Below are 24728 nucleotides of genomic sequence, written 5' to 3'. Positions count from 1 at the left end.
TGGGAAACATCTCATCAATATGCAACGAGTAAGTTGAGTAATCCTTTTAATTATTTTTCCCTTTCATATCTGGTGTTGTACAATTGGATTTCCCCAAGGAAAAAGAAAGAAGAAGGCAACTTTTCATCACTACATTTAAAAAAAAATATGAATACAAGTTTATAAACGATTTTTTTCTCATGCTCTCAGCTTGCTTCCCTGCATCAAAACCAAAACAGACCCACTTTTACTCGTGTAAGTTTTTTTACACAAAATCCTCCCTCATCCACCTAAATTCACAAATTTTCATCAGCTTAATTTGTCTACAGGCTGAATGGTGTTGTAAATCCATCATGGAATCGTTGGTTTGAAGGATCCCCAAGCTCACCAGAATGTAGCTGCTGGATTCTCTAAACAACTGACAATTGTTCCCTTTAAATTTTGGAAGGATCCCAATCCATAACAAACTAATCGACCTCTTCAAACGCCAAGGCTTGGATTTCTCAATGGCACATAACGAAGAATAGTTAGCTTGATGATAATTTATCATTACCCTTTCTTGTATAGTATGACTTGTGTAATAACTTTTCACTCTGCTTGGGACAGAAGTTGTTCTTGCTCCATTGAGGTTGGATTCTGGAAGTAGCCCAATGGGCCAAAGGCAATCCCAGCCCAGGCCCATATATATGGTTTAGGCTTGTTTTATTTGGGCCTTGATTTTGTTAACTCTGATTTGGCCCATAACTAGATTTGACAATTAACTTCTAGTCGCTTGCATAAAACATCTTGGTTGTCCTTATCTTATTTGTTTTTGTTTATGTTTTTTCTATTTTGAGAACTATATTTTGTTGTAGTCAACTTATTCGGATTATTAATTTTAATTCTATTTTTTTAATTTGTGTTTGTATATTTATTAATTTATTTTAACTTATATTTAATTTGTTTTAATTTAATCCAAAACGTCGCGAAATTTTTTTGAGCAATCTGAACATCATTGTGAATGTTTGAGCAAAATATTATAAGGAAAAAAGTAAAAATAAAATATTTTAAAAAATATATAAAAAAGATTTCCTGACGTTCTTTAAGTCGGGAAAAAACGTCAAAAAAGAGGTTTTCCCGACGCCGAGGTATGCGTCGGCATAGACGGCGTCGGGAATAAGGTATTCCCGACGCCATCTATGCTGACGCATATCTCAACGTCGGGAAAGCCTCTCGCGACGCATTTCTCCCAATGTTCTTCCCGATGCCGTTTTGTACGTCGGGATATCCTTTCCCGACGAACTTTTCATTTTCGCCGACGTATTTGTGCGTCGGGAGTACCCCCGTCTCTTGTAGTGATACAAGAGAATGAGCGGAGAACTACATTGGAAGGGTATGAAAAGTGATGTTAAAAGACACGTAAAACAATGTGAGATATGTCAGAGAAATAAGTATGAAGCTACTAAACCAGCCGGGCACTAGAACAAATATAGGCTTTAATGTCGCTTGGGAAAAATGAAAAAAGACCATTGGTGTCGGTTTTGAAAAAGCGGATCTTTAATGTCGGTTTTCCACCGACATTAAAGACAAAGCTTTAATGTCGGTTTTAAAACGACATTAAAGGTCCGCCATTTTGAGAACCGACATTAAAGGTCCATTTAAATTTTAATTTTTAATATTTTTATTTTGTGAAAAAATAGACACTTTAATGTCGGTTTTCCACCGACATTAAAGATCCATTTAATTTTTTTTTAATAATTTTTTTCGTGAATTCTCTCTCTTACTTTACCTTTTCGACCTAGCTATTCGATTCCAAATCTCGACCCTCGTCTTCTCCGAACTTCCTTCATTTCTTCTCCGAATCTCCTTCATTTCTTCTCCGATCGACGCCACAATTTTAATCGACGCCGCCATTTTATCGCCGCCACCATTTCTATCGCCTCCACCATTTCTATCGCCGCCACCATTCCGATCGATTGTTGTTCTGTTCGCCCACCCTTGGAATCAAATTCGGCCGCATTTCTCTCCTTCTAAAGAAATTCGTCCGGTCGTCCCCGTTCACAGCAATCGTGTTCACAGCAACCGCGTTCACATCAACCAGCAACCAGGTTGGCCCACCCTTGGAATCAAATTCGTCCGCGTTCACAAAATACATCTTCTCACGGTAAAATTTCCATCTTCTTTCATTTGGGGTTTTTAGCATGTTTTTTGATTTCGATTTAGATTATGGATTCTTAGACAAGGGAAAGTTGTCAAGGCATATAGAATACGAGTAGTTTTCTGTTCATGCATATATTTTACTATTTTGGCATATGATGCGGTCACACATCAATTCTGCTGCAAAACCCAAAAAATTGGAACATAATTGTATTGATGCTTTGATTAATTTCACTGTCTTCTAGTTTTATTAATTTAACACATCAGGTATATACAACATAGAGTTGAAGTCGGTCGCTATATACAAATCCTAGGAATGATGGATTGTTATGAAAAGAAAGGGAAAAAAATAATAGAATCTGTTGGAATGGCTAGATTAGAAACTAGGAAGAGAGTCTAAATTTTGTCTGGTTGCATTGGAAGATTTGTGTTGCGGGCTTTATTGGGAGGATCGAGAAATTTGATTAAGGGAATTTGGAGCCCTGAAGTTGCAAAAATCTCATCTTTCCGGCAGCCCATTTTTGGTTACTGGGAAAAGAAATGTGAAGGATGATGGTGTTGTGTGGGTTTTGTTTGCTTTGATTCCAACTTTTATGGAGTTCTGCATTTGATTTTCAATTACAATTAATCATGGGTGGTTTAATGGAATTTGCTGTTGATGTTAAGTTCTTAAATTCAGTAGTTTGGATATAATAATCACTAGAACAAAAGCTTTAGATCATTCTGATGATGTTGGTCTTGTCTATAGGAGAAATTTTAGGCTAAATTTCTCACACTGCTTTAGGGATAGATGAATTTTTATGTTTGATTTGTTGAAAGTTTTTCTTTTTGAATGGTAATTTACATTTACACTTTCTAGCATGACTGGTCTTTAATACTTTTGAATATTTGATCAAGGTTTGAATGATTCCATGGTTTCATTCTTGCTTGAAAGAGTAGGTTTAAATTACATCTTGCATGTTAGGTTGTGGTTTGAATTGATCACTATTTTAGTTCGACAGTGGTAGAGATTATTGATGCAGGAACATAATGTCATAGTCTTAATTTCATATTGATGAAATATTTTCTCTAAAACTTCTCTTAGTTAATAACTTTCATATTCGATCACCTTTATTTACTTTCTTAGTTTAGTTTAAGTATCATCACAAGTCGGTCCTGTAAATAAAATTCAAAGATATAGTTTAGTTTTAGTTTTGAGTAGTTTTTTGGTTATTTGATTGTGGTGTTTGCATATATCATGTTTTATTATTATTTTGAATGGCCTTAAATCCCTATATTCAAAGATAGATTAAGACAATTACTATATTATTAGACTGCAAGCACTCAATTATTCATGGTAGTGATTTGATTTGATTATTTATTTGGTTTTATATAATTTTGTAAATTGTTTCTTTAAAATATATATATTTGTTTTTTTGATGTTGTGTAATGTAAAGTACATAGATCTGCACAATTGAGTTGCTTTCATGAACCATCTATGATTGAATTTCTTTGTGTAAGGAATGTGACAAAGAGTTGTATATATATATATATATATATATATATATATATATATATATATATATATATATATGAAAATGGCAAAACTTTCTTTTTCTTTTTAAATTGTTATCTTTCTGGGCTTTTATTATTCACCAATGATATTAATTTTTTTTTTCCTATTATATGTTTAGGAGTACAAACAAACCAAAAACTTAAAATTATCAAGTAATTTACAAAGTTGATTTTTAACGATGTTGTAAGTGATGATAAATATGTCTTTCAAAGTTTATTCTTTAGTTGTCATTTCAATTCTCTATTGACCGTTTCTTAAAATAATTTCCAAGTTTGAATATTAATATGGAACTTTTCAAATTCCAAATATATAATTGAAGCATGCTTCAAAGTAAAACAATATTTTGTACTTTCACATCTCTATTTTGTTTTTACTCTGATACTAAGAAAAACAAAACCTAAAATGTAACATTTGTAAAAACAATGATAATGGAGCTTTGTTTTATGGTAAAAGAAATTAAAGTAAACCTTAGAGTTGAGAGAAGGTATTAGTTGTATGAACTTTATGAATTTGGACGAATCTCCAATGATATAAACCGTACTATTTGATGGATGATTTCATAAGTAGAGAGGATAGGTATGGATAGGGAATAGAAAGAGGAAAGAAGAATAGAAATAAAAAAGAAAAGGTCATTGTCACATTTGAAACCATGTATTTATATAGAATGATAAAGAATTTAAAAAAGTGGGAAGTGAAGAGAAGATACTGAGAAGGGAAGGGGGTGAAGAGATATGGGGAGCCATTTTAGTTGTTCTTCATTTTCTTGCAAAATATGAGATGAGAATATTAAAGTTTTAACTTTTGAGCTTAATATTATAAACAATATGTGTGAGATGAGTTATGCTCATCATTTTACTAACAATTTTAGTTTAAGTGTAATTGAAATCCTAACTTTGACACTTCCCTTATTTATTTTTTATTCTTTTATTCTCTATGATATATTTAGTTCAAAGAACAAATTATATAAAAATCATTGATCATTCATGTTGGATTCGCAACATAAAACCACAACAATAGTTATTAGTTTAGTTAACTTTAAAGAGTGATTAAAAAAATGATAAAAATGATTTTAATCATTTTTAGAATCATTCTCGAACATGCCTTATTAGAGTACTTAATATTATGTTTTATTTACTTATGTGATCTTTTAGCCATTTTATCGTAACTAGTAATTGTTGTTGATTTTATGACTATTTAGTTGTTTTTCATTTTCTTGCAAAATATGAGATGAGAATATTAAAGTTTTAACTTTTGAGCTTAATATTATTGTAGTTTCTTTTCGGTTTATATAGAACTTGTTAGTTTTTGGAATGTGGGTTCAGTTTAAGTTTACTTAATTTCGTTGTTTTCTCGATTTTTTTTGTAGATTAAATTGCATCTTATATAATATGGATAAGTCGTGGATGCAAAAGAATAGAACGTCATCTGAGTATGCTTATGGGGTTGAGATGTTTATTAAAAATGGGTTGAAGCATTCAAAGACGTCGAATTGTCATGGCATGTCCTTGTTTAAAGTGTGTGAATGCAAAAACTTTAGATGTGAATACAATTAGAGATCACTTGTTTTTTAACGGCATCGATAAGAGTTATCAAGAATGGATTTTTCATGGTGAATCACTACCAATAAAGAGAAACAATGAAAGTGTCTTTAGTAGTGTAAAAGAAGAAATTGACGAGGATGACGTTGATGACACAATTGGAATGTTTGAGGCTGCACATAATTATTTTAATGACAAGTCAGAAAATTTTGAGGAAGTTGTAGATGATGCCAAGAAACCATTATATCCTAATTGTACGAATTTTACCAAAATATCTACGTTGATAAAGTTATATAATTTGAAAGCTAAATTTGGATGGAGTGATAAGAGTTTCACTGAGTTATTACAATATATTTCCATTGAGCTTAAATGTGTACTCACATTGAAGATGTTGTTTATTGTAGTTTTCATTGGATGTTGCATGTTATCGATCTTCGTGAAAATTGCGTTTATGTTTTGGACTCTCTTCGGAGTAAAGTCAATGAAGACATTCATGGAATCATAAATGTGTAAGTGTATTTACTTTATTACTTCTTATTTAACTTTCTTGTCTTCTAATGTTTAAAAATATTTAGAGGGTTGAAGACATGGCAAGCGAAACACGATCTACAACGCTATCGATCAACTCCAAAATGGAGACCTGTAAAGGTAATTTGCATTTACAGGTTATTACTTTTTATGAAACATAAGATTAATTTGTATTCAATTGATATACATGCAGTGCCCTCGTCAATTGGATTCTGTAGGGTGCGGGTACTACGTGCAAAAGTACATACATGAGATAGTGCATAATTCTAGTACTTCTATTACTAACCTTGTAAGTTTCTACTTTAACTTTTTACATATTACAATTTGTGATCCAAACTCATACTTTCCATATCTTTCTCTTTGTGTGTAGTTCAATACCAAAAATGCATATAGCCAAGAGGAGATTGATGAGATTCGAACTGAATGGGCAGCTTTTGTTAGCAGATTTGTGTAAGTAGTTGCTTTTTGTAGTTAGGTTAGTAGTTGATTTTTGTAGTTAGGTTAGTAGTTGATTTTTGTAGTTAGGTTAGTAGTTGGTCGAGTTAAGTTTTTGTAGGGGACGGCAGTCCTATAGTTTTTTGAAGGGCAGGTGGTCCCGTACTAATTGTTGTTTGTTAGATAGTTTGTACCTATACTTTAGTTAGTGAAGGAACCTTCTATTGTGTTTATAAATCACGATCTTATATATTATCTTTAATGGCGTTAGTGTGCTTGTATTTTAGTGTTGGATCTTATGCATTTTAGGTGTTTACTATTGGTTTGCCATGGATGGTAGGATGTGTTGTTTGATATGTGTGATTATGTATATATTGGAGGATTTGGAGTAGTTGGACTTATAGTGTTGAATATAGTTGTGTTTATAATATGTAAGTGTTGGATGATGTGTATTTGTTGTAGTTCTATATGGAAGTGTGGAAAAGTGTGCTTGTATTTTAGTGTTGGATCTTATGCATTTTAGGTGTTTACTATTGGTTTGCCATGGATGGTAGGATGTGTTGTTTGATATGTGTGATTATATATAAGTGTATATATTGGAGGATTTGGAGTAGTTGGACTTATAGTATTGAATATAGTTGTGTTTATTGATATGTGACTATATGTAAGTGTTGGAAGTGTATGCTGGAATTTTAGGTATTATTGTGTGCATTGCAGGTGAATTAGGTATTATTGTGTGCATTGAGTAGTAGGCATTATAGCTAGTGTGCAAGCAATTTTTTTATTTTTTACAATATACGATGACGAACATTTCCGGACGTAGTTCGACTCAAATAATATCGGTTTTGCCGTCATAAAAACTATTATAAATACGACATGAAATGAATCTTTAAAAACGACATTAAATGTGTCTTTAATGTCGGTTTAAAAAACGACATAAAATGTGTCTTTAATGTCGGTGGAAAAACGACATTAAATGGTCTTTAATGTCGGTGGAAAAACGACATTAAAGATGTGCACTAAGCAACATTAATGTCGGTTTAAAAACGACATTAAAGACATCTTTAATGTCGGTTATAAACCGACATTAAAGATGAACCGACATTAAAGACCTTCAATAACACCTTCAAAGATGTCGGTTTATAACCGATATCAAAGGTCTTTAATGTCGGTTTATAACCGACATTAAAGACACCAAGCCCAACCGACATTAAAGGCCATAACGCTTACAAAGATGTCGGTCGCCAAGTGACATTAAAGGCCAAATTTCTTGTAGTGGGGGTTCTACAACCTCTGCCCATTCCGGACAAAACACTAGAAGACTGGACAATGGATTTCATCGAGGGGCTACCTAAAGCAGGGGGTGTTAATGTAATCATGGTGGTAGTCGATCGCTTAACTAAATATGCTTACTTCATCACGCTCAAACATCCTTTCTCTGCAAAACAAGTGGCAACAACTTTCATTGATAAGGTGGTCAGAAAGCACGACATTCCTAAATCTATCATTTCAGATAGGGATAAGATCTTCCTTAGAAACTTTTGGAAGGAATTATTCGCAACCATGGGAACCATATTGAAGAGAAGCACGACATTTCACCCACAAACGGATGGCCAAACCGAAAAAGTAAACCAATGCCTGGAGACTTACTTGAGATGTTTTTGTAATGAATAATCGCATAAGTGGGACCAATTTATTCCATGGGCAGAGTTGTGGTATAACACTACATTCCATGCGTCTACTAAAACCACTTCGTTTGAAGCTGTGTTTGGTCGCTCACCACCCCCTCTGTTATCTTATGGCGACCGGAAAACTCTTAACAATGAGGTAGAATCAATGCTGAAGTCATGAGACTTAGCCAATAGCCATTAATGCCCTAAAGGAAAACTTAGATATAGCTCAAAATCGGATGAAGAAAATGGCCGACCTCAAAAAAAGAGAGCTCAAGTTGAGAGTGGGAGAAGAAGTGTACCTCAAACTAAGGCCCTATTTGCAACGCTCATTGGCTAGAAAAAGGTCTGAAAAGTTAGCACCGAGGTTCTATGGACCGTACAAGATAATTGAGGAAATAGGGACTGTAGCTTATAGATTGGAACTTCCACCGAAAGCGGCCATCCACAATGTCTTTCATATATCTCAATTGAAGTCGAAATTGGGATATCAACAGGTGGTTCAACGCCAACACCCTATGCTAATGGAAGATTTTAAGTTACAATTATGGTAAGAGACAGTCCTAGGCATTCATTGGAACAAGGAATTAGGAGCAAATGAATGGTTGATTAAATCGCAGGGACTACTGGAGAGTAAAGCCACTTGGGAATCCGCCTATCAAATGAACCAACAATTTCCTTCCTTTCACCTTGAGGACAAGGTGAATGTGGAACCGAGGGGTATTGTGAGGCCTCCCATAATACATACATATAAAAAAAGGGGCAGAATGGTAAACATACATGACAACAAGGATAAGGAGAGAATGATCGTGCACTGTGGGGGCCACGGGAGAGAATTTTGGAGAGCCTATATATAGGATGTATTGGGAATGGGAGAGGTAGGTTAAATCTAGGTATTACTTGGTAGGGCGGTTGCTGTAGCCGTAGACATACCCTAGCTGTAGGGTGCAAGGGTGGTATGTTTTCTTTTTACTTGTTTGTTTGGAATATTGTTCTTTTTCCTTCTTGTTAAGTCTGTGTATGTATCTTTTGGCATTATAAATATATAAGATACAGAGTGCTGCCTCTGTTTTGCCATTATAGTTGAATAGAACAGTCTTTACTTGTTAGTATCCTAACATAAACATTATTGAAGTTTACGTATTAGAAACATTTTTTTCCTTTCACATTTATAGATGAGTTTTATCTTCCCATCTCTATTTTTTTTTTCGTATATTGAATAATTTCATCTTCAAATAATTTTGCTAGTAGAAAATATGCAAAAGAAGAATAACATTACAAGACTTGGTAACTTTTCTTCTTCTCACTTTTTTGTTATATTTTTTCAAAATGCAAAACTACGAACAAAATAGTATACGAGGTACAATTGTGATACGATTCTCATTCTGAAGTCCCAACAAAATTCATGATGCTAATTATGTAAAAGACAATAATTTATTCGTATAAATTACGTCTAAAATGGGTTAAAATAATAATAAAACAAAATCAGTAATGACAAATTAATCCTCGCGCCAATTCTGTCGACAGTTTTCGTTCATGCACTTGTAAAATGTTGTAGCAGGTTCATCAGCTGATCTCAGTTGTATTTGTATAAAAGCAGCCTTCCCAAACGCACAATTTGGACATGTTGCTACAAAATAGCAAAAAGAGAAACAAAAACCAGTTTAGAGAACAAAGAGAAACAAACAAGAAAGGAACATCAGTTTGATTCTGATTCCTTACAGAACCACTCCTCAAAAGCCAGCAATTAGGATAGGAAAGTCAATTAAGTACCGGTCATTCCATTCTAACCAATGTAGAACAAAGGCATCCATATTACCTTGGTTCCTAACAATAACTTAGTCACACTCGATCAAAACCCTCCACCCGTTTCAGAGTTAACGACCACTTTGATATAATTGTTAGGCACTTACACACCTTAGAAAACCACACTCTAAAAGCCAGCTATTGGTGAGAGAGAGTCAGGCCACTCAAGTACCACATTGGTCATTCCATTCTAACAAACGTGGGACAAAAGCATACTATACTATCTTGGTTCCTAGCAGGTTTCTCATTCTCTATAATATATCACCTACCTATACTTTCAGAAAACAAAATAATGCCAATACTTTGCATCTATTCAATAATAAGTTGTGTAATAAGGCTGTACTAACGTTCGACAACTTCAAAAAATGAATCACCATATCATTGTTTTAATCATGATTACCATATTATTCAACGCCCCTTCCATTGATGTAGAGATAGGCCACAACCCAGAAACTTTTCTTTCTTCCTCTCATAAAAACATTACAGATAGAAACCTAATTTTCTTAAGCATGAAACTATGACAAGGAAAAATGGGAAAGATTACTCATTAAGGATTGCTTTTATGATATGGATAAAAGCTGCTGGTAATTTGTTAAGAAGTTAACCTCGTAATACAAAAAAATCTACATATCTAAGGGTCAATTTGAACTAAAGACGTGCAGCTTAAGGATCACTTTCGCTGTAATTATGTTGGTTAACGGTATTGTTGCCAATTTGTAAAATACTCCAACTCAATCAAGACTTCAAACAGTGGGATTCTTTCCAACTCCTGGAATGGGGATCAAACCTTCAACATGGAGGGAGGAAGAACATGCAAATTATCATTGAGCTAAGTACAAGTTGGCTTCTTTCTAGCTACGTTTTGACTTTTGGTGACTTAGACCCTTCATAAATTCATTTAATTAAAGGAAATATAACTGCCACACTTATTTGGCATATTATACTTGTGCATATGCACGAGCACTAAAATTTTTTAAAGATGAATCGGGTCATTGCCCTTGCAATAGCTATATGATTATATCTGTCCCCAACTCCAGCAGGTGGAATTTTGATTAAAAAACAAAGACTACGTACATAGGAGGAAATAAAAGAACCTAGAAGAGAAAGATGTATACCTTCGGTTTGGGCTGCATTTTTCATATCGTCATCAGAGATTATGGGTTCTAATTCCTTTTTCACCAGATGTTGCTTTCTTTTGATTTTTACCTGAATAGTGGAACCAGGAGAATGCAATCCTTAAGTCACAGCAAAAGAAATTAATAGGTAAAAAAGGTAAGCAGACAACTTGAGGCCCTTACAACTAAAAAGAAATTTCAGCAACACACCCTGTTTTCCAAGTAGGACACATATGGACAAGTTGGGCAGAAGAACCTGGAAGATTTGCCCATATTGGGCAACTCAAATTGCAGCATGTTCCCACAAGTTGGGCAAAACTCCATAGCTAAGTCCTAACACAAACCCATCATCTATCAATCAATAATCTGACGAATCAAACACATAATCCACTCACTCAACAGCCATACAAATACTATACGATACGGTGAAACGTCAATTTCTAAATCGAGGTCGAAAATACGCCAGTTTTTAAACATTTTCCTTACATATATAAAATTAACATAAAGATGCTAGATTTAATTAACAAAAAGCATAAATCACCAAATTAATAACATAAAGATACTTAATTTAACCCACCAAATACATATTACACTTACTCAACCAAACATTCAATAATTCAATAATAGGGGAGGTTAGGTTGAGCCTATGGAAGAAATTGGTGATTGGCCTGGCTTGAGAATGAAGATGCCATATTACTAACTAATAATTTAAGTTACATTTTAAAAATAAATAAATAAATAAATAAATAAGGAAAAACAGAGAACTTTGAAACTGACCGCCGGCGGCGTTGGCAAGGCTGAGGCGTGGTCGGAGGCGAAGGGCGTAGGGAATTTAGCGTTGGTTAGTGGAAGAAATAGGAAGAAGAAGATCGTGGGAAAATTCGATTTAGTTAGGGCTTGCCTTTCTGGTTTTATTTTTCATTTTTATTTTCCTTTTGTGCTGCTAATGTTACTATGTTAATTTGGACATGCTAATTTAAATCATTTTTATGCGATTTAAATAAGCTGTGGGCTTAAAATCCAATATTAGGAAAAGTCCCAAATATATCCATTATTTCGAGATAAAATAATTACGTATATACTATTATTTTTAAAAAATTACAAATATAGTAAAATAAAACAAAGTTTAGTGATGATAGACCATGTTGTAAATATTAATCTATTGCTAGTTTAAATCATAAGAGTCAAATCTATAACTTATAAATTTTGCTATATTTACAATATTTTAAAAAGATTTTTTCAAAAATATAATAGCAAAATATTTACAACAATTACGAAAACGAAAAAATTTCTCATCAATAGATTTGGTTATGGTCAAAAAAAAATTTTCAACATGTTATACTATCGTTTAGATTTGGTTAAACGAAAATTTTCAAGATTCTCTTCATACATGATCATTTATAGATTTGTTTATACGATCGTTTAAAATTGACTACTTCATTCTTTTTGTTAACCAAAGAAAAATAATGAAGATGATGGGAAAAAGTTAATCATAGCAGAAGGAATAAGGAAGACGAAAGGATAAAACTAAAATATTTGAAAAATAGCTAATTTTATGAATTTTATTATGCGACTATAAATATTTTAATAGTTTGTTATATTCATGAAAATTTATTTTTAAAAATTGTTGCTATATATTTAATTATTATTTTTAAAATTACTACATATTATAATAATATTGAATATTAAAAATAAAGAAAAAAAACTAGAATGGAAACTTGTAAGTGTTAAAATTGAATATTCAAATTTATTATAGTTATTAAAATGAGACCCACCTATGATAAAATTTAAATTCTCATTTGTTTTGGTGGATTTGTTCCTATCTCTTGATTGAGCTCTCTATGAAATCGGACTCAATTATTGACTCCAACATTTGATATTGAATAGTATACCACAAAATTATTATTACACAATATCATACACCTTTTGATTCGTGTTTTCTTTCCTTTAACTTAATTTTCTCTCTCTTCCAATAGTAAAAATATTTCCAAACTTATTTTAAAAGTTTAAGACAAATCTTAGAGGGATATCTTGGGGAAGAAAATAAATATGAAAAAATGGATTATGAAAATAAAAAAATTATAATAATCCTTGTTTGGAGAAGAACTACTAGAAATTATTTATAATCTTTGTTTGTTTAGAGAAAAGATAAGTGGGAATGAATATGACAATTTTTTTTATTTCTATCTTTCTTAAATTAGTACAAATGTATTTTTTAAAAAATTTATATTGTAAATCAAATACACAAATATTCGTATTTTATTTATCAAAATTTAAAATTTTTATGGAAAAACATGTTCTATTAGCTTTTCATAAATTCGATGTCAATTTTGAACATTTTGTACACAAATTTTTCGTGTCGAAAAATTAATTGATGTATCACATCTGAAATAAATTATATGTATTTTCTTTAAATTGATGTTGTAAGTGTTGCGTATTATTAACTATCGATTTAAAAATTATTATTATTATTTTAATTTGTAAAAATGCATTTTTTTTAATTCGTATTGTAAATTCAATATATAAATTTTCATATGTTATTTATCGAAATTTGTAATTTTTATTGAAAAACATATTTCATTAGCTTTTGTAAATACGATAATTTTGAACATTTTGTAGACAAGCTTTCCGTGTCAAAATTAATTGATGCATTAAATACGAAAGAAATTACATGTATTTTTTTAAAATTGATGTTGTAGGTACAATATCGAAAAATTACGTATCGTTAATAATCAATTTTAAAAACAACGATAAACGTAATAGCATTGTAACGAAATGAAATATGGTAAACAAATGTTTTTTTTTCAATTATATCGTACAACTCTACTTTGAAATATAGTATTAAAATAAAAATAATAATAAATTTATTAATTTAAACTAATAATAATAATAAATTTCTTAATAATAATAATAATAATAATAATAATAATAATAATAATATCACATCTTTGGAGGAAGAAAGAAAATGATTAAGAAGGATTAGGAGGGGATTGAAATAAAGATAGAGAACGATTAAGAGGAGACTAAATATATTCATTTCTCTTCTTTTATTTTTTGTCTCGAACATGGAAATGACTATATAGTTCTTTATTTTTCCTTTCCTTTTCTCCTCCCAAACACCTCTTAGTTTCCTTTCCTTCTTCCAAACACCCCTTAGCTGTCTTGAAGTGCATTCATTTTTATAGATCTCTCATTTAACAAGATTTTAGGTTATATATATCATTGTTAGACTTCTAGACACCGACAAAAGTCTGTTCATAATAGATATGAACTTTTGATTTGTTTTTGTAAATATTTAACTCATTTTACTATATTCGAAAAATTCTGCAAACAAAATTTGTATTGTGAGAATATATCACTCAACAATTTGGTGGCGTTTTACACATAGAATTATAAAAAATGGCAAACTTGAAAAATGTATTTACATAACAAAAATTTCAAATCTTATAACTAATATACTAATATGTTTCAATCAATTAGACAACAATAAAAATATATTTTGTGGATAATAGAATTCTAAATTTTTCTATATATTATAAATATTTGAAAGTTATTGTTGGTGATATGCTTCATTCCCTCGTCTTTTGGCGCGGTAGTTCATCAATCTGAGGAGTGGAGAAGCAACAGAGCAGAGAAAATTGGTACGTAATATAGATATCGAACCGCATTTTCTCCATCTTTCGAATGCTCCATATTATGATTCATTTGATCTTGTTGTTCTTCATTCATATGCAATCACTTCAAGTCATCCTATAATTTGATCGTCATAGTTTGCTAAACAAACGGCTGATTGAACCAATTGCCCCAAGAATAGAACGATCAACAGTTTGGTATCGATTCTATATGAAACCTGTTGTTTTCGCCATTTTCTTCTCCTTTTCAATTTGTACTACTGGAAAATCAAAATTGATTCCGACTTATGTGATGTCTTCCGGATTATTTTCTTGACGTTCATTTTGAATACGCAAGACGGAAAATATGTTGCTTGCACTATGCTGTCAAGAAGAATTTTAACGTCGATTGATGTGTGTAATCTTACGTTTGAGGATCTTACTGAAACTTCTGAAATTTCAACTTCTTTGTACTTCCATTTCAGAGTGTTACGATTTCTTACTTACTTCTGCCTGTCCGGTTTCAAAATCTGTTCATCCTTTCTCTTGATTTAGCTTTAATCTACTTATTGTCGTTTGAGTATCCCTCTCTTTGTGTGGATCAATGAGTTCTTGCGTATAGATAATTGAGCTCATGCAACCGCAAATCCTTTCAATGATGTTTACTTTTCTATGAAAAACTTCTCACTATGCTACAGTTGATTGTTAGCAACTGCGTATTTGGAATGGAAAGCAATGGAACTGAATTCACTGGCAAACGCCAGAAATTAGCTGTATGTTTACTCATTTTTTCTATGTCGTCATTCTTCATATGCCAAAGTAAAAGAAGATTGGGAAATTCAACAAATTTTCACCTTTCAGGTGGAAGAGCAGGGAAGGGATACAGACATGTCCAACGTTTTAGAAAACGAACAGTGTGAAACAATCATTAAGGGTTCCGAGGAGATGGAATCAAATATCGCTTGCCTACTTGAAAAAATTGAAAGCTTCACACAGCTGGTAGGTGGTTTATACGTTCAATCCTTGTGGGCTGAATATTAGATTAAGTTTTTGTTTGGCTGCAAATGTTGTCTATTTTTCTTCAATGAAGGTGTCTGAACTGCTGGAGTCGGGAAAGACTGCGTTTAAAGAGCTTATTAATGAATTTGAAGAGCGAATTATAGCGTGAGTTGAAATTTTCGATACTTAACCTCAAAAAATATTTGTTGAGGACTATTTTCTCATCTTAATTTTTATCTTTCTTTCTTCCCAGCATTCATAAGGATCACGTTGAAAAATGGCAACATGAGATTAAAGAGCTGCGGTTGATTGATTCATCAAATGAGGAAGTCAGTACTATTTTGTGCAATGCTCGAAATTTACTTCAGAATGGTCATATCCAGTTTTGAAGGTAACTTCAAATATTGCTACTATGTGTTTCTAGTCGATAATTTTGAGATGGTTCAACTTCTGATATCTTTGTTAAGTCTAAATGAAACTAGTTTACTGAATCACTATAGTTTTGCTTCCAAGTAAACATGTTGGTATAGAAAAAAACCATCTTATCATGAAAATATTTCCTTCTCTACTTACCGAAAAACAAAATTGTATATTTGTGAATGATTTTGAAAATGTTAAAATCACTCTTGTTAGGTATAGAATTACTTCAAAATAAGTTTTTACTCAATCAAAATCAATTTGATATTTAACTTTACACTTTCAAATACAATTTACATATAATTATAATTAGTTTTGAACGATTAAAAGTATGTTTTGTTGTGATTTTAAAAATGACAAAAGTGATCTTAACCGCTTTAGAACCATTTCTAAACATACCCTTCAGATTGTATTGAAATTTTGAAATGTTCTTCCTTGCAAACACTGTTTTTAATCTTTGTAAATTTGTTGAGTTGAACCATTTTCTGATTTTCTGATAACTGATTTGAGGTGATCTTTACACACAGTTTTACCACACTGCTACAAATAACCGTTGGATGTTTCGTAACATTTTCATCAGTTTTTGGTGAGTTTTAATTTTCAGTGCCTAATTAAACCCACAAGGAGATAAGTCATTGGTGCAATCAAATGAGTTAGGCCAATTAGTTTAGCAATGGGATTTGTTCCTTGAATATCTATCTGCTTCTCACAATAAAGTTTGAGCAGCTGAAAGGGTCATTAGTGGGCTGTTTGCCTGTTTGGTAATAACTTTGCTGCTTCTAAATGAATTTGCTTATTCATATAAAATGAACAAATTACATTTCTTTTGTTCTTAGGTTTGAGTTAGATTTTCATTTAGTCTCTCAAATCCTCTAGATCAAATATAAATTTAATCCTAGATTTAGATAAATTAACAGATTTTGTTTGTTTACATATTACATAAATTACCTAACCTGTAATCAATTATAGTATAGTGTGGTTATATTATATTTACAAAATATAACAAAATATCTCGATTTATCAAACTATATTGATAAATATTTTCGGAATTTTTGTTATTTAAAATAATTTTTCAATATTAATATCGAAAATGATTAAACATATTTAGAACTATTACGTCTCATTAAATTAAGAAAAATCAATAAAATAATGCACGCTTTTTCCAAACACATCTTTTATATTTGCTTCTACTATCCATCTATATTTCTAAATTAATGTTTTTGGTACTACAGATTAATTAAATTTAGAAAGAGAGTTGATTAGGCAGACAGATTTCTTACCAGAAACCCTGCATCTTCTTTTATATAGGTCATTCAATGACCAATAAGAATTATACTGATTGTACCATATTATTCAAATTGTTCAAGTGACTGATTTAGAAGTCCTTTTCTTACATACCTATGAAGTCATGATTGCACACTCTAAGAGTGCATTCTCAGTATTAAAGCTTTACATCAAGCTTATTAATCTAATTAAAATTAGCATCCTCTTAATAAGTTTTTATTGATATCTCAATCATAATGAGTCTCGATAACAAACGTAATTGAATTTTATTTGTTGCATTGTTTGGTATCATTGTTTCCTTTATCTTTATCATTATCGTTAACATTTAGGGTCAATAATCAATAGGTTAATTATATAGATTTATAAATCTTCTACTATATTAGTATCTTTAACAATATCAGTATTTAAGAGCAAAAATTAAATAAACGCAATTAAATGAGGTCACTTTACAAATATAGATTATAATTTTAAAGAAAAAATCCGATCTAAATTAAATCACATTAACTAGAATTCATCGTACAAATTATATATATATATATATATATATACACTATGTCCCATAGAAATTATAGATGAGAGACGGGAGTGGAAGAAAGTGGTGAACTATTCGTTATTAATTAGAACATAAAATCTAAATTTTAGAATCAATTTCTACAAACAATATGAAATATGAGATTTTTATAGTATGATTTTGAAGTGATAATATTAAGCTATTTTTATAAGTTATCTTTAAATATAGTCAAATGTTATTTATAAATATAACAAAATGTTACCTCTAGACATTGATATACAATAATTAATGACATTTAACTATACTTGAAAATATTTTGCAGCTTCTTTTGCCATAAAAAACAATAACCTTACCTTATTCTGTTTTAAAATTAGTCCCCACACACATGCAAAATGCGGAGGAAAATGGCAAAATTGTTCTATGAAACGATTCGTTGCTTCTTCTCATACTTCCAGTTTCTGAAGAGCCAAGAAGACTAAGGCAAAAAACACTTAGAATCGACGCTTGTAGTTCCTAGGGGTTAATAAGGTTTAAATGATATGAACTTTTTGAAGTAATCCTATAAAAAGAAGTTAAAAGGTTCATGGTAGTGATTGGTATAATAAAGAGAGAAGCAGAGCAATGGTGAAGAAAAAAGAAATGCAAAATGGGTATGGGTAGGAGTGTTCAAAATGAAGTTAAAAACCGAACCGATTCACTAACCGAACCGTGAACACCATAGCTTATGGGAACAAATAATAACAAATAATAGATTATGCTAAATTTAGAAGGTGCTGTGCTACATAAAGAAGTCTTAGAAGGACCAAGTATTAGGTGAAATTTGTGCTATATGTGCAAAGAATAATTTACAAGTACCACTTAAAAGTACATACATGGTCATTGCTCACTTGACAGATATTGACGCCATTCTTCAGGAGTTCCCTTTCTCAGTTTCAACATCTTTATTGCAGTACTCGTTAGAGGAATGGCAAGTATATCATAATCTTTAGGAGCCTACAAAATTCAAAGTAAAAATCGATAAGCTTGAACTAGATGCAGCTAGAACTGATCAAACATTATAATCAAGTGAAATTCTAGAAAAAGTTGAGAGAAAAATTTGGAGAGAAACTAGGATTTTAAGATTAGGGTTTCCAGCCAACATCACAATGAGATTAAAGCACATCTAAACACGAAGTGTAAAATAGGCCTAATGGACTTTTAAATCTTAAATAACCCTAACTAAACAACATCAAAATAATAGTGTAAAATGCTATTACATTTAACATTAAATATTCTCTAACATAAAGAAGCGTGGCAGACACCACATACAGAAGAAAAGAAAACAAAAAATTCAATTTCTCACTACAAACAAAACGAAACATTACCTTAGGAGTTTTTTTCAGCTTCATATTTGCTTCTTCTACGGTCTTTTGGCCTTTCTTTGAATTGCATTTTACACAGGCAGCAACCTATTGCGACATAAGAGATTATAGAAAACAGAAAAAAGTGAACAAATTTCGTAAATGAGATGTTGGGAAGAATCATAGCAGAACAATGGTTCAGATTAGATTCCTTTGTCAATTAAGTTTTTCTGCACCTGTTATTAGAAATGTTTTTGTGCTGTTTAACTACATAGAAAAATCTTTGGGCATCTTTGTGTTCTAGGATCAAGATCAGTCTTCCAATGATTGAAAATTTTATTATCTTGATCAACTTAAATTCATTAGAGAATTTGCGATATAATGCTAATATCTACCGGATAACTCACCAGGTTTTCCCACGTCCATTCTCCACCCCGGGATATGGGCAAAACATGGTCAATGGTCAAACTCTCGTGGGATGAACAATACCTGTTGATAAAAAAAACCCGTTTGAGGAAACCAGAAGAAAGGAAAAAAGAAAAGGGATACATAAACCGCAAGTAGAGTCGAAGATTTTCCATTCAGATCCATGCAATATCATCCCTCATTTCAACATTAATAGTCTAGTTAAACCTTCCTAATGAAAGTAGTGATAACCTAAATCAACCAAAACTGATCAAACTCAGTCAAGAACCTCCATAGTTATTTTAGATAATAAGGGGCTTCGTTTCTACACTGCAAGTTGCCACTACCCAAATCTTTTCTATTCAAAAGCCAAAGAAACCACTCTCCAATTAGCTCAATATCTCAATATTGAATTCCATGTTAAAGATCTAACTAGAGTTCACTGTTCTCAATTACCATAAACTACACATGAATCTTTAGAAGTGCTCAATTATCATAAGCTAGATTTCAATGAATCTTTGAAATGCATTGAAACTCATCCAAAGGTGGCCAAGATACAGTGTTCAACTCTGAAATCTTTGAAAGAATTATCCTCGTCTCCTTAGAACTCTGGGACACAGTTGTATAGATCCTGTTTTATTATCTAATATAGGGGTGAACGTCGGTCGGTTAGAGTCAGCTTTCCGACCAAACAGTCACCGGACCGACAGTCGTCGATTTAGTAAATGTTCAAACCGACATCAACCATGAAGGAGTGCAAAATGACCATTGTTCAGTTGAACGACCGATTTAAGCTTTTGAAATTTTTTATAAATGTCTGTTCAGATTTTTTCCAAAATGACATCGAACGAACCCCTTCTCATCTCCAACTGACTGCCTTTGGTTAGATCGGCTCTGTTTTTTGGTTTATTGTGCTCACCTCTGATCTAGGAATGACAGGGTCCTACGATTGCTTCATGACAACTTTTAGTGCTACCTCTTCTCCCGTTGCCAAGAGCTCAAAAGAGATAAGGTCACACACAATTCAGAGGCTATGAAAGCAAGGTTTGCATATGGGCCTTATACTTGATGATCCTTACCCAAAGGGATGAGGGATCCAGGCACGAGATTGGGGACAGAACTAATACCAACCGAATGTCTGCTTGTTTTATCCAAGTGTGGTAAAAAAAATGACCTTGCCAGAAACCAATTCGTAAATGAGAGTTGATGAGGATTATATCAGCCATTCAAAACGGTGACATAATGTAATAGGCAGGCAGTTTGCTGTAAAAACACATGAATTTATGCTAGAATGGAAGCTAGTCAACTGCATGACTGGAAATGGGCCAAGAAACATAAGGGTCTTGATTTCAAAATAAAATATTGGTCGACGGTTGAAAACAAGGCCATATACACTCTTTCTCGCTGTTCTCCACTGGCAACAATATTACAAAGCACTACAAGAAACAAAGTGAACTGCGACCTCTTTCGTCATAAAAATAATAATACAGTTAAAATAGAAAATTATGTTTGATAGAAGAACAATTAAAAGGACTATACAATGGGGTTTTTTCAAAAAAAAAGAAGAAGAAGAAAAGAAAACTATCTACATTTCACAGAAAAAAACACCAAAAGACAAATTCATTACACTTGATGTGTAGATATTTTGTCAATTTTTCTATTTTCGACAATTTTCCTTATATAATCGATACAAGTTCCCCCATGGATAACATCTCAAAATAATTTCTTCCATTTCAAATTTAAATGATAAATTGGATAAATCTAGTCGATTGTGAATATTTATTAACTTACTGACAAGTGTAATTGTCCCGATAAAGTATGTTTTTACGACTCAAAGAGTTCTTGATTCTTCTCCTCTTAACAACTTGCAATAAATGGGGAACCTGAAAACAGAGATGCTATAGCTCAAAAGCCTTTGACAAGGCAGAGATTCAAGTCAAAGAAATGAAGTCAATCTTGAACTTCTCCAGGTTATGGAAATGAAGACTAATAGCATGCAATTCTATAGGAGAAAAAAACCATGAATGAACTAGGTAACTGGCTCGTGCATACCCGCAAGACTGCTGGAATATAGAAGGATCCACTTGGAGAATTCACAGTCTGGTCATAGTATTCCAAAACATCAGCCTGAAGAAGGCAAAAAGCTTTGAGATAAAGTATCGAAACATTAATTTCACAATTTATAGTAAACTCAAACTACCTGTTCAACCTCAATCAATTGATACGAGTTATTTAAACCTTTAGAAATCCATAATCAAAGATTTAAAATTGACATTCTTCTTGTAAAGATTTATAAATTGCAGAGAGTGACGATTTAAATACCCATGGATTGTCATTTCCATTTGGCTTTTCCACTCTAGCTACTTGGACAGACTTCCTGAGTTTTCCTAACCAGATCTTCTAGACATATTTTTAATAAAAACTATAAAACCAAGGAAATTGATACTTTAGGAACTATATATTATCTCTATTTTTATACATAATGCATAAAAGAGATTAGCCAAACCTTTTCCATGAACTCCAAACAAATTGCACGTTTCCAACAAACAACATTAACTGGCCTGAAGCAAGGAAAACAATATCAAACGATAAATTGCAAACCCTTCCAGGTATACAAATAATAGGGAGATATAAAAGCATTATGAAACAAGTATATCAGGCAAGTGAAGGTCAATCCATTCCAATACAGAAATCAAGTCAAGTATTTGTTCGACTAAGTAGCAGGAAATGAATGAAAACTTTTAAGCAAAAAGTACTGGAAAAGAGTGGAGTTTGTTTGTGTTTGTTTTCTCTTCAATGCATGGTATCACATGTTGGACGTGGACCCAAAATAACGTTGATTACTTCATGCTTAAATGAAGTAGGTGAAATGTTCTAAGAAAGAAATCACTTCAGTCGTCCCTGGTGTTCAATGGACAACATTAGCAACAATCCAAAACTATGGTGCAAGAAAAAAATGGGTTTCAAAGTGAAAATGGCAGTCATATCTAACAATTGTATTTAAAATTATATGCTATTTGAAGGATGAACGGGAAGGTAAAATTTGCTATGTTCCCTTGAAAGACTTGAAAATACAACACATTAACTTGAAATTCTATACCTAGTAATACTTGAATACATGCTATATTCACACCCGATCATTCGAAAAGAATCAGGAATAATCAATTTGATAAACTTACAGCTGCTGACTTCATGTTTTCTCTTGTACTAATGTTTCCCCAATTCAAGCTCCAACATCCGATAAATCATTGACTTAATCTAAACTAGCGTTTGGGTATCTTTTACTTGTTTGAATGCAGTACGACCAAGTAAAACAGCTAATCGAAAGACCAATGTCAATATCAATAATAAAGAAGTTTAGAAGTCGAATTCTACCCAAAATTCCACCCCCAAAGAAAAAAGCAGGTGAGCGTTGAGATTTTTCGTCAAAGATAACGATATGACTATCAATTTGATAATGTTAGGAATAGGATTTCAATTTTTTTAAAAAATGACAAGGTAAACTGTATGCAGTTCAAGAAGAAATTAGGAAAACAATATCGGATAAGGCTTTCTCCTACGTCCTACAGTTGATCAATTCCTAAAATTACGCCAAACTCTGACCAACTTCCTAACTGATCACAATTATACTACCATTAATATCTTGATAACATTCAAATTATTTCCCTATAGTAAAACTGAAAGAAGAACTCATCGATTAGATGAAAAGTGGAATAACCTGTAGGAAATATCCAAGACGAGACCTCTGAAGCAAGCCAAATCGTCAGACTCAAACTCGTAGTCATAGTCAAAACCAACAATGGCGTCGTCACCGCCTGTAACGCTCTCGTCCCTCACACCAACACGCACCTCGGCAGCATGCTGAGTGGATTTCCTCAAAGCTGAAGTAGATGATGTAGAAGAAGAGGGAGCAGAGAGAGGAAACCTGCGAGCTCGTACTGATCTGAGCTTGTATCTGAACCGATCTTTGGATTCTGAACCGCATGGTAAACCGTCTCCGTTAAGCAGCAACTTAACTCGACTGTGTGCAGTGAATTGCGCCATTTCAGAACTGAAATTGGCTCCTCCGAAACAGTCAATGGAGATGGAAGTCGAGATTACTGCTCATGGGATGAAGAGATTGAAACCCAGTAGTTGAGGGGAAGACGAAAAGAACATTACATGCGCACGGAAAAGTTCATCACCACATATTTTTCCCGCACATTTCATATCTTTGGTTTTCCAAATTTTTTTTTTTTTTTTTTATCAACACAAAATTGGAGTCCTCTGTTTTGTCGCCTAATCCTCTAGTCTCTACTCGCACGTGCATGTGTTCAGATTTTCTTTCCTTCCTTTTCTAAACCCAAAAAAGTTAGTTTTGTTTATTAATATCTATTATTAATTTCTATCAATATTTTTCATAGATAGAATCTCAAATTTTAATATATTTTATAAATGTTTTTAACATTATGCTATTTACCATAATTTTTCATAATTTTTTGTAGGAGGATCCTATCTAGTATCCAAGTATTTTAAGTTGAACGTTTAGTAAACACCTCTACTTAGAGGGTTGAATGGATTAATTTGTTTGCTTCAAGATAATTTAACTTTTGAAATTACTTTTTTCTTTTCCCTTAAATTCAACCAAAATTGTACTGTTTTTGAGTCTCTGGCGAAGGTGAAAACTTCACGGATAAGAAAGAAGTTGAATTTAATTTGCATACATTTAAAATTGATGGCAGAAAGGACAATTGCACAGCCCCTTTAAATCAGGGGCTTTCTCCTTCCTAGGTTTGATGACCTAAGTCAATCTTTTAATGTATAACATTATTCAATATTGGGTAAAATAACAAATTATTGTTGCTTTGTTTTACTATATCTAGTTCACCAATGCTTCATGTTCAAGCAATAACATAAATGATCGAGTGACCTATATTGGTATCACGAATAACACAACTCGAATTATAATTATTACAAATGATTTGATCCAAATCCTACATGTAAAAACGTGTAAGAAAATTACGAACTCATGCTTAAGAAAGGCAGTTATTAGTTTGCATAAGTGACGATAACTTTCGTATCGTACCTACTGTTTTAGACGGCTAAGGTGGGAACATAGTTTTATGGCATCCGCTGAAGTTCCATAGAGGGGAAGCAAATTGAGTAGTCGATAAATATGCTCTTGGTGAGTTGTTTAGCCTATCAAACTTAAAGTTATTGAGTAAAAAATTAATATATATATTTAATGTCACACTTGATAGCATTATGATTGATTTTATGTGAAAGCAATGAAAAACTATTAAAGTTGTGCTCTATTATTAGCCACAACTCGATCAATAGATGGTAGACTTGTACATAGTTAGAAAGAGTCAACATTGCTGCAAAGTTGCACAAAATTCCAACTAGAGATTATAAAAACC

The 24728-nt window shown here is 32.3% G+C and overlaps 3 protein-coding genes and 1 long non-coding RNA gene across 8 annotated transcripts; 2 read left to right on the top strand and 2 right to left on the bottom strand.

Annotated features, from left to right (window-relative positions):
- The first annotated feature begins 5696 nt into the window (after positions 1-5696).
- LOC127149054 (uncharacterized) lies at positions 5697-6296 on the top strand. The gene is made up of 3 exons (XR_007820282.1): positions 5697-5856; positions 5930-6025; positions 6107-6296. It is a non-coding gene; the product is annotated as an uncharacterized LOC127149054 (long non-coding RNA).
- A 2800-nt stretch (positions 6297-9096) lies between these two features.
- Positions 9097-11719, bottom strand: LOC103502981 (uncharacterized). Of its 3 annotated transcripts, XM_051083790.1 has the most exons (5): positions 11540-11719; positions 11360-11430; positions 10973-11095; positions 10763-10853; positions 9097-9471 (listed from the first exon to the last, which is right to left on the bottom strand). In XM_051083790.1, exons 3-5 carry the CDS (start codon positions 11084-11086, stop codon positions 9341-9343), a joined length of 336 nt encoding a protein of 111 aa, XP_050939747.1. In that variant the 5' UTR covers positions 11087-11095; positions 11360-11430; positions 11540-11719; the 3' UTR covers positions 9097-9340. The 3 variants fall into 3 exon arrangements, with proteins under 3 accessions (XP_050939747.1, XP_008465338.1, XP_008465337.1); XM_008467116.3 differs by lacking the exon at positions 11360-11430 and having other exon boundaries at positions 11528-11719; XM_008467115.3 differs by lacking the exon at positions 11360-11430.
- A 2594-nt stretch (positions 11720-14313) lies between these two features.
- LOC103502983 (uncharacterized) lies at positions 14314-16620 on the top strand. 3 transcript variants are annotated; one of them, XM_051083787.1, is made up of 6 exons: positions 14314-14403; positions 15072-15146; positions 15235-15372; positions 15464-15537; positions 15626-15763; positions 16394-16620. In XM_051083787.1, exons 2-5 carry the CDS (start codon positions 15099-15101, stop codon positions 15759-15761), a joined length of 396 nt encoding a protein of 131 aa, XP_050939744.1. In that variant the 5' UTR covers positions 14314-14403; positions 15072-15098; the 3' UTR covers positions 15762-15763; positions 16394-16620. The 3 variants fall into 3 exon arrangements, with proteins under 3 accessions (XP_050939744.1, XP_050939745.1, XP_050939746.1); XM_051083788.1 differs by having other exon boundaries at positions 14338-14403; positions 15083-15146; XM_051083789.1 differs by lacking the exon at positions 15072-15146 and having other exon boundaries at positions 14339-14403.
- Positions 16621-18306: 1686 nt separating this feature from the next.
- LOC103502982 (uncharacterized) lies at positions 18307-23649 on the bottom strand. Its single transcript, XM_008467118.3, has 7 exons — positions 23048-23649; positions 21836-21890; positions 21382-21456; positions 21121-21212; positions 19332-19413; positions 18949-19032; positions 18307-18577 (listed from the first exon to the last, which is right to left on the bottom strand). Exons 1-7 carry the CDS (start codon positions 23371-23373, stop codon positions 18461-18463), a joined length of 831 nt encoding a protein of 276 aa, XP_008465340.1. The 5' UTR covers positions 23374-23649; the 3' UTR covers positions 18307-18460.
- Between the last annotated feature and the right edge of the window lie 1079 nt (positions 23650-24728).

Source organism: Cucumis melo, chromosome 4 (assembly GCF_025177605.1).
Source record: "Cucumis melo cultivar AY chromosome 4, USDA_Cmelo_AY_1.0, whole genome shotgun sequence".
In the NCBI taxonomy this organism is placed as follows: Eukaryota; Viridiplantae; Streptophyta; class Magnoliopsida; order Cucurbitales; family Cucurbitaceae; genus Cucumis; species Cucumis melo.
Note: the sequence above shows the minus strand (reverse complement) of the source record. Positions and strands in the feature narration are given on the sequence as shown.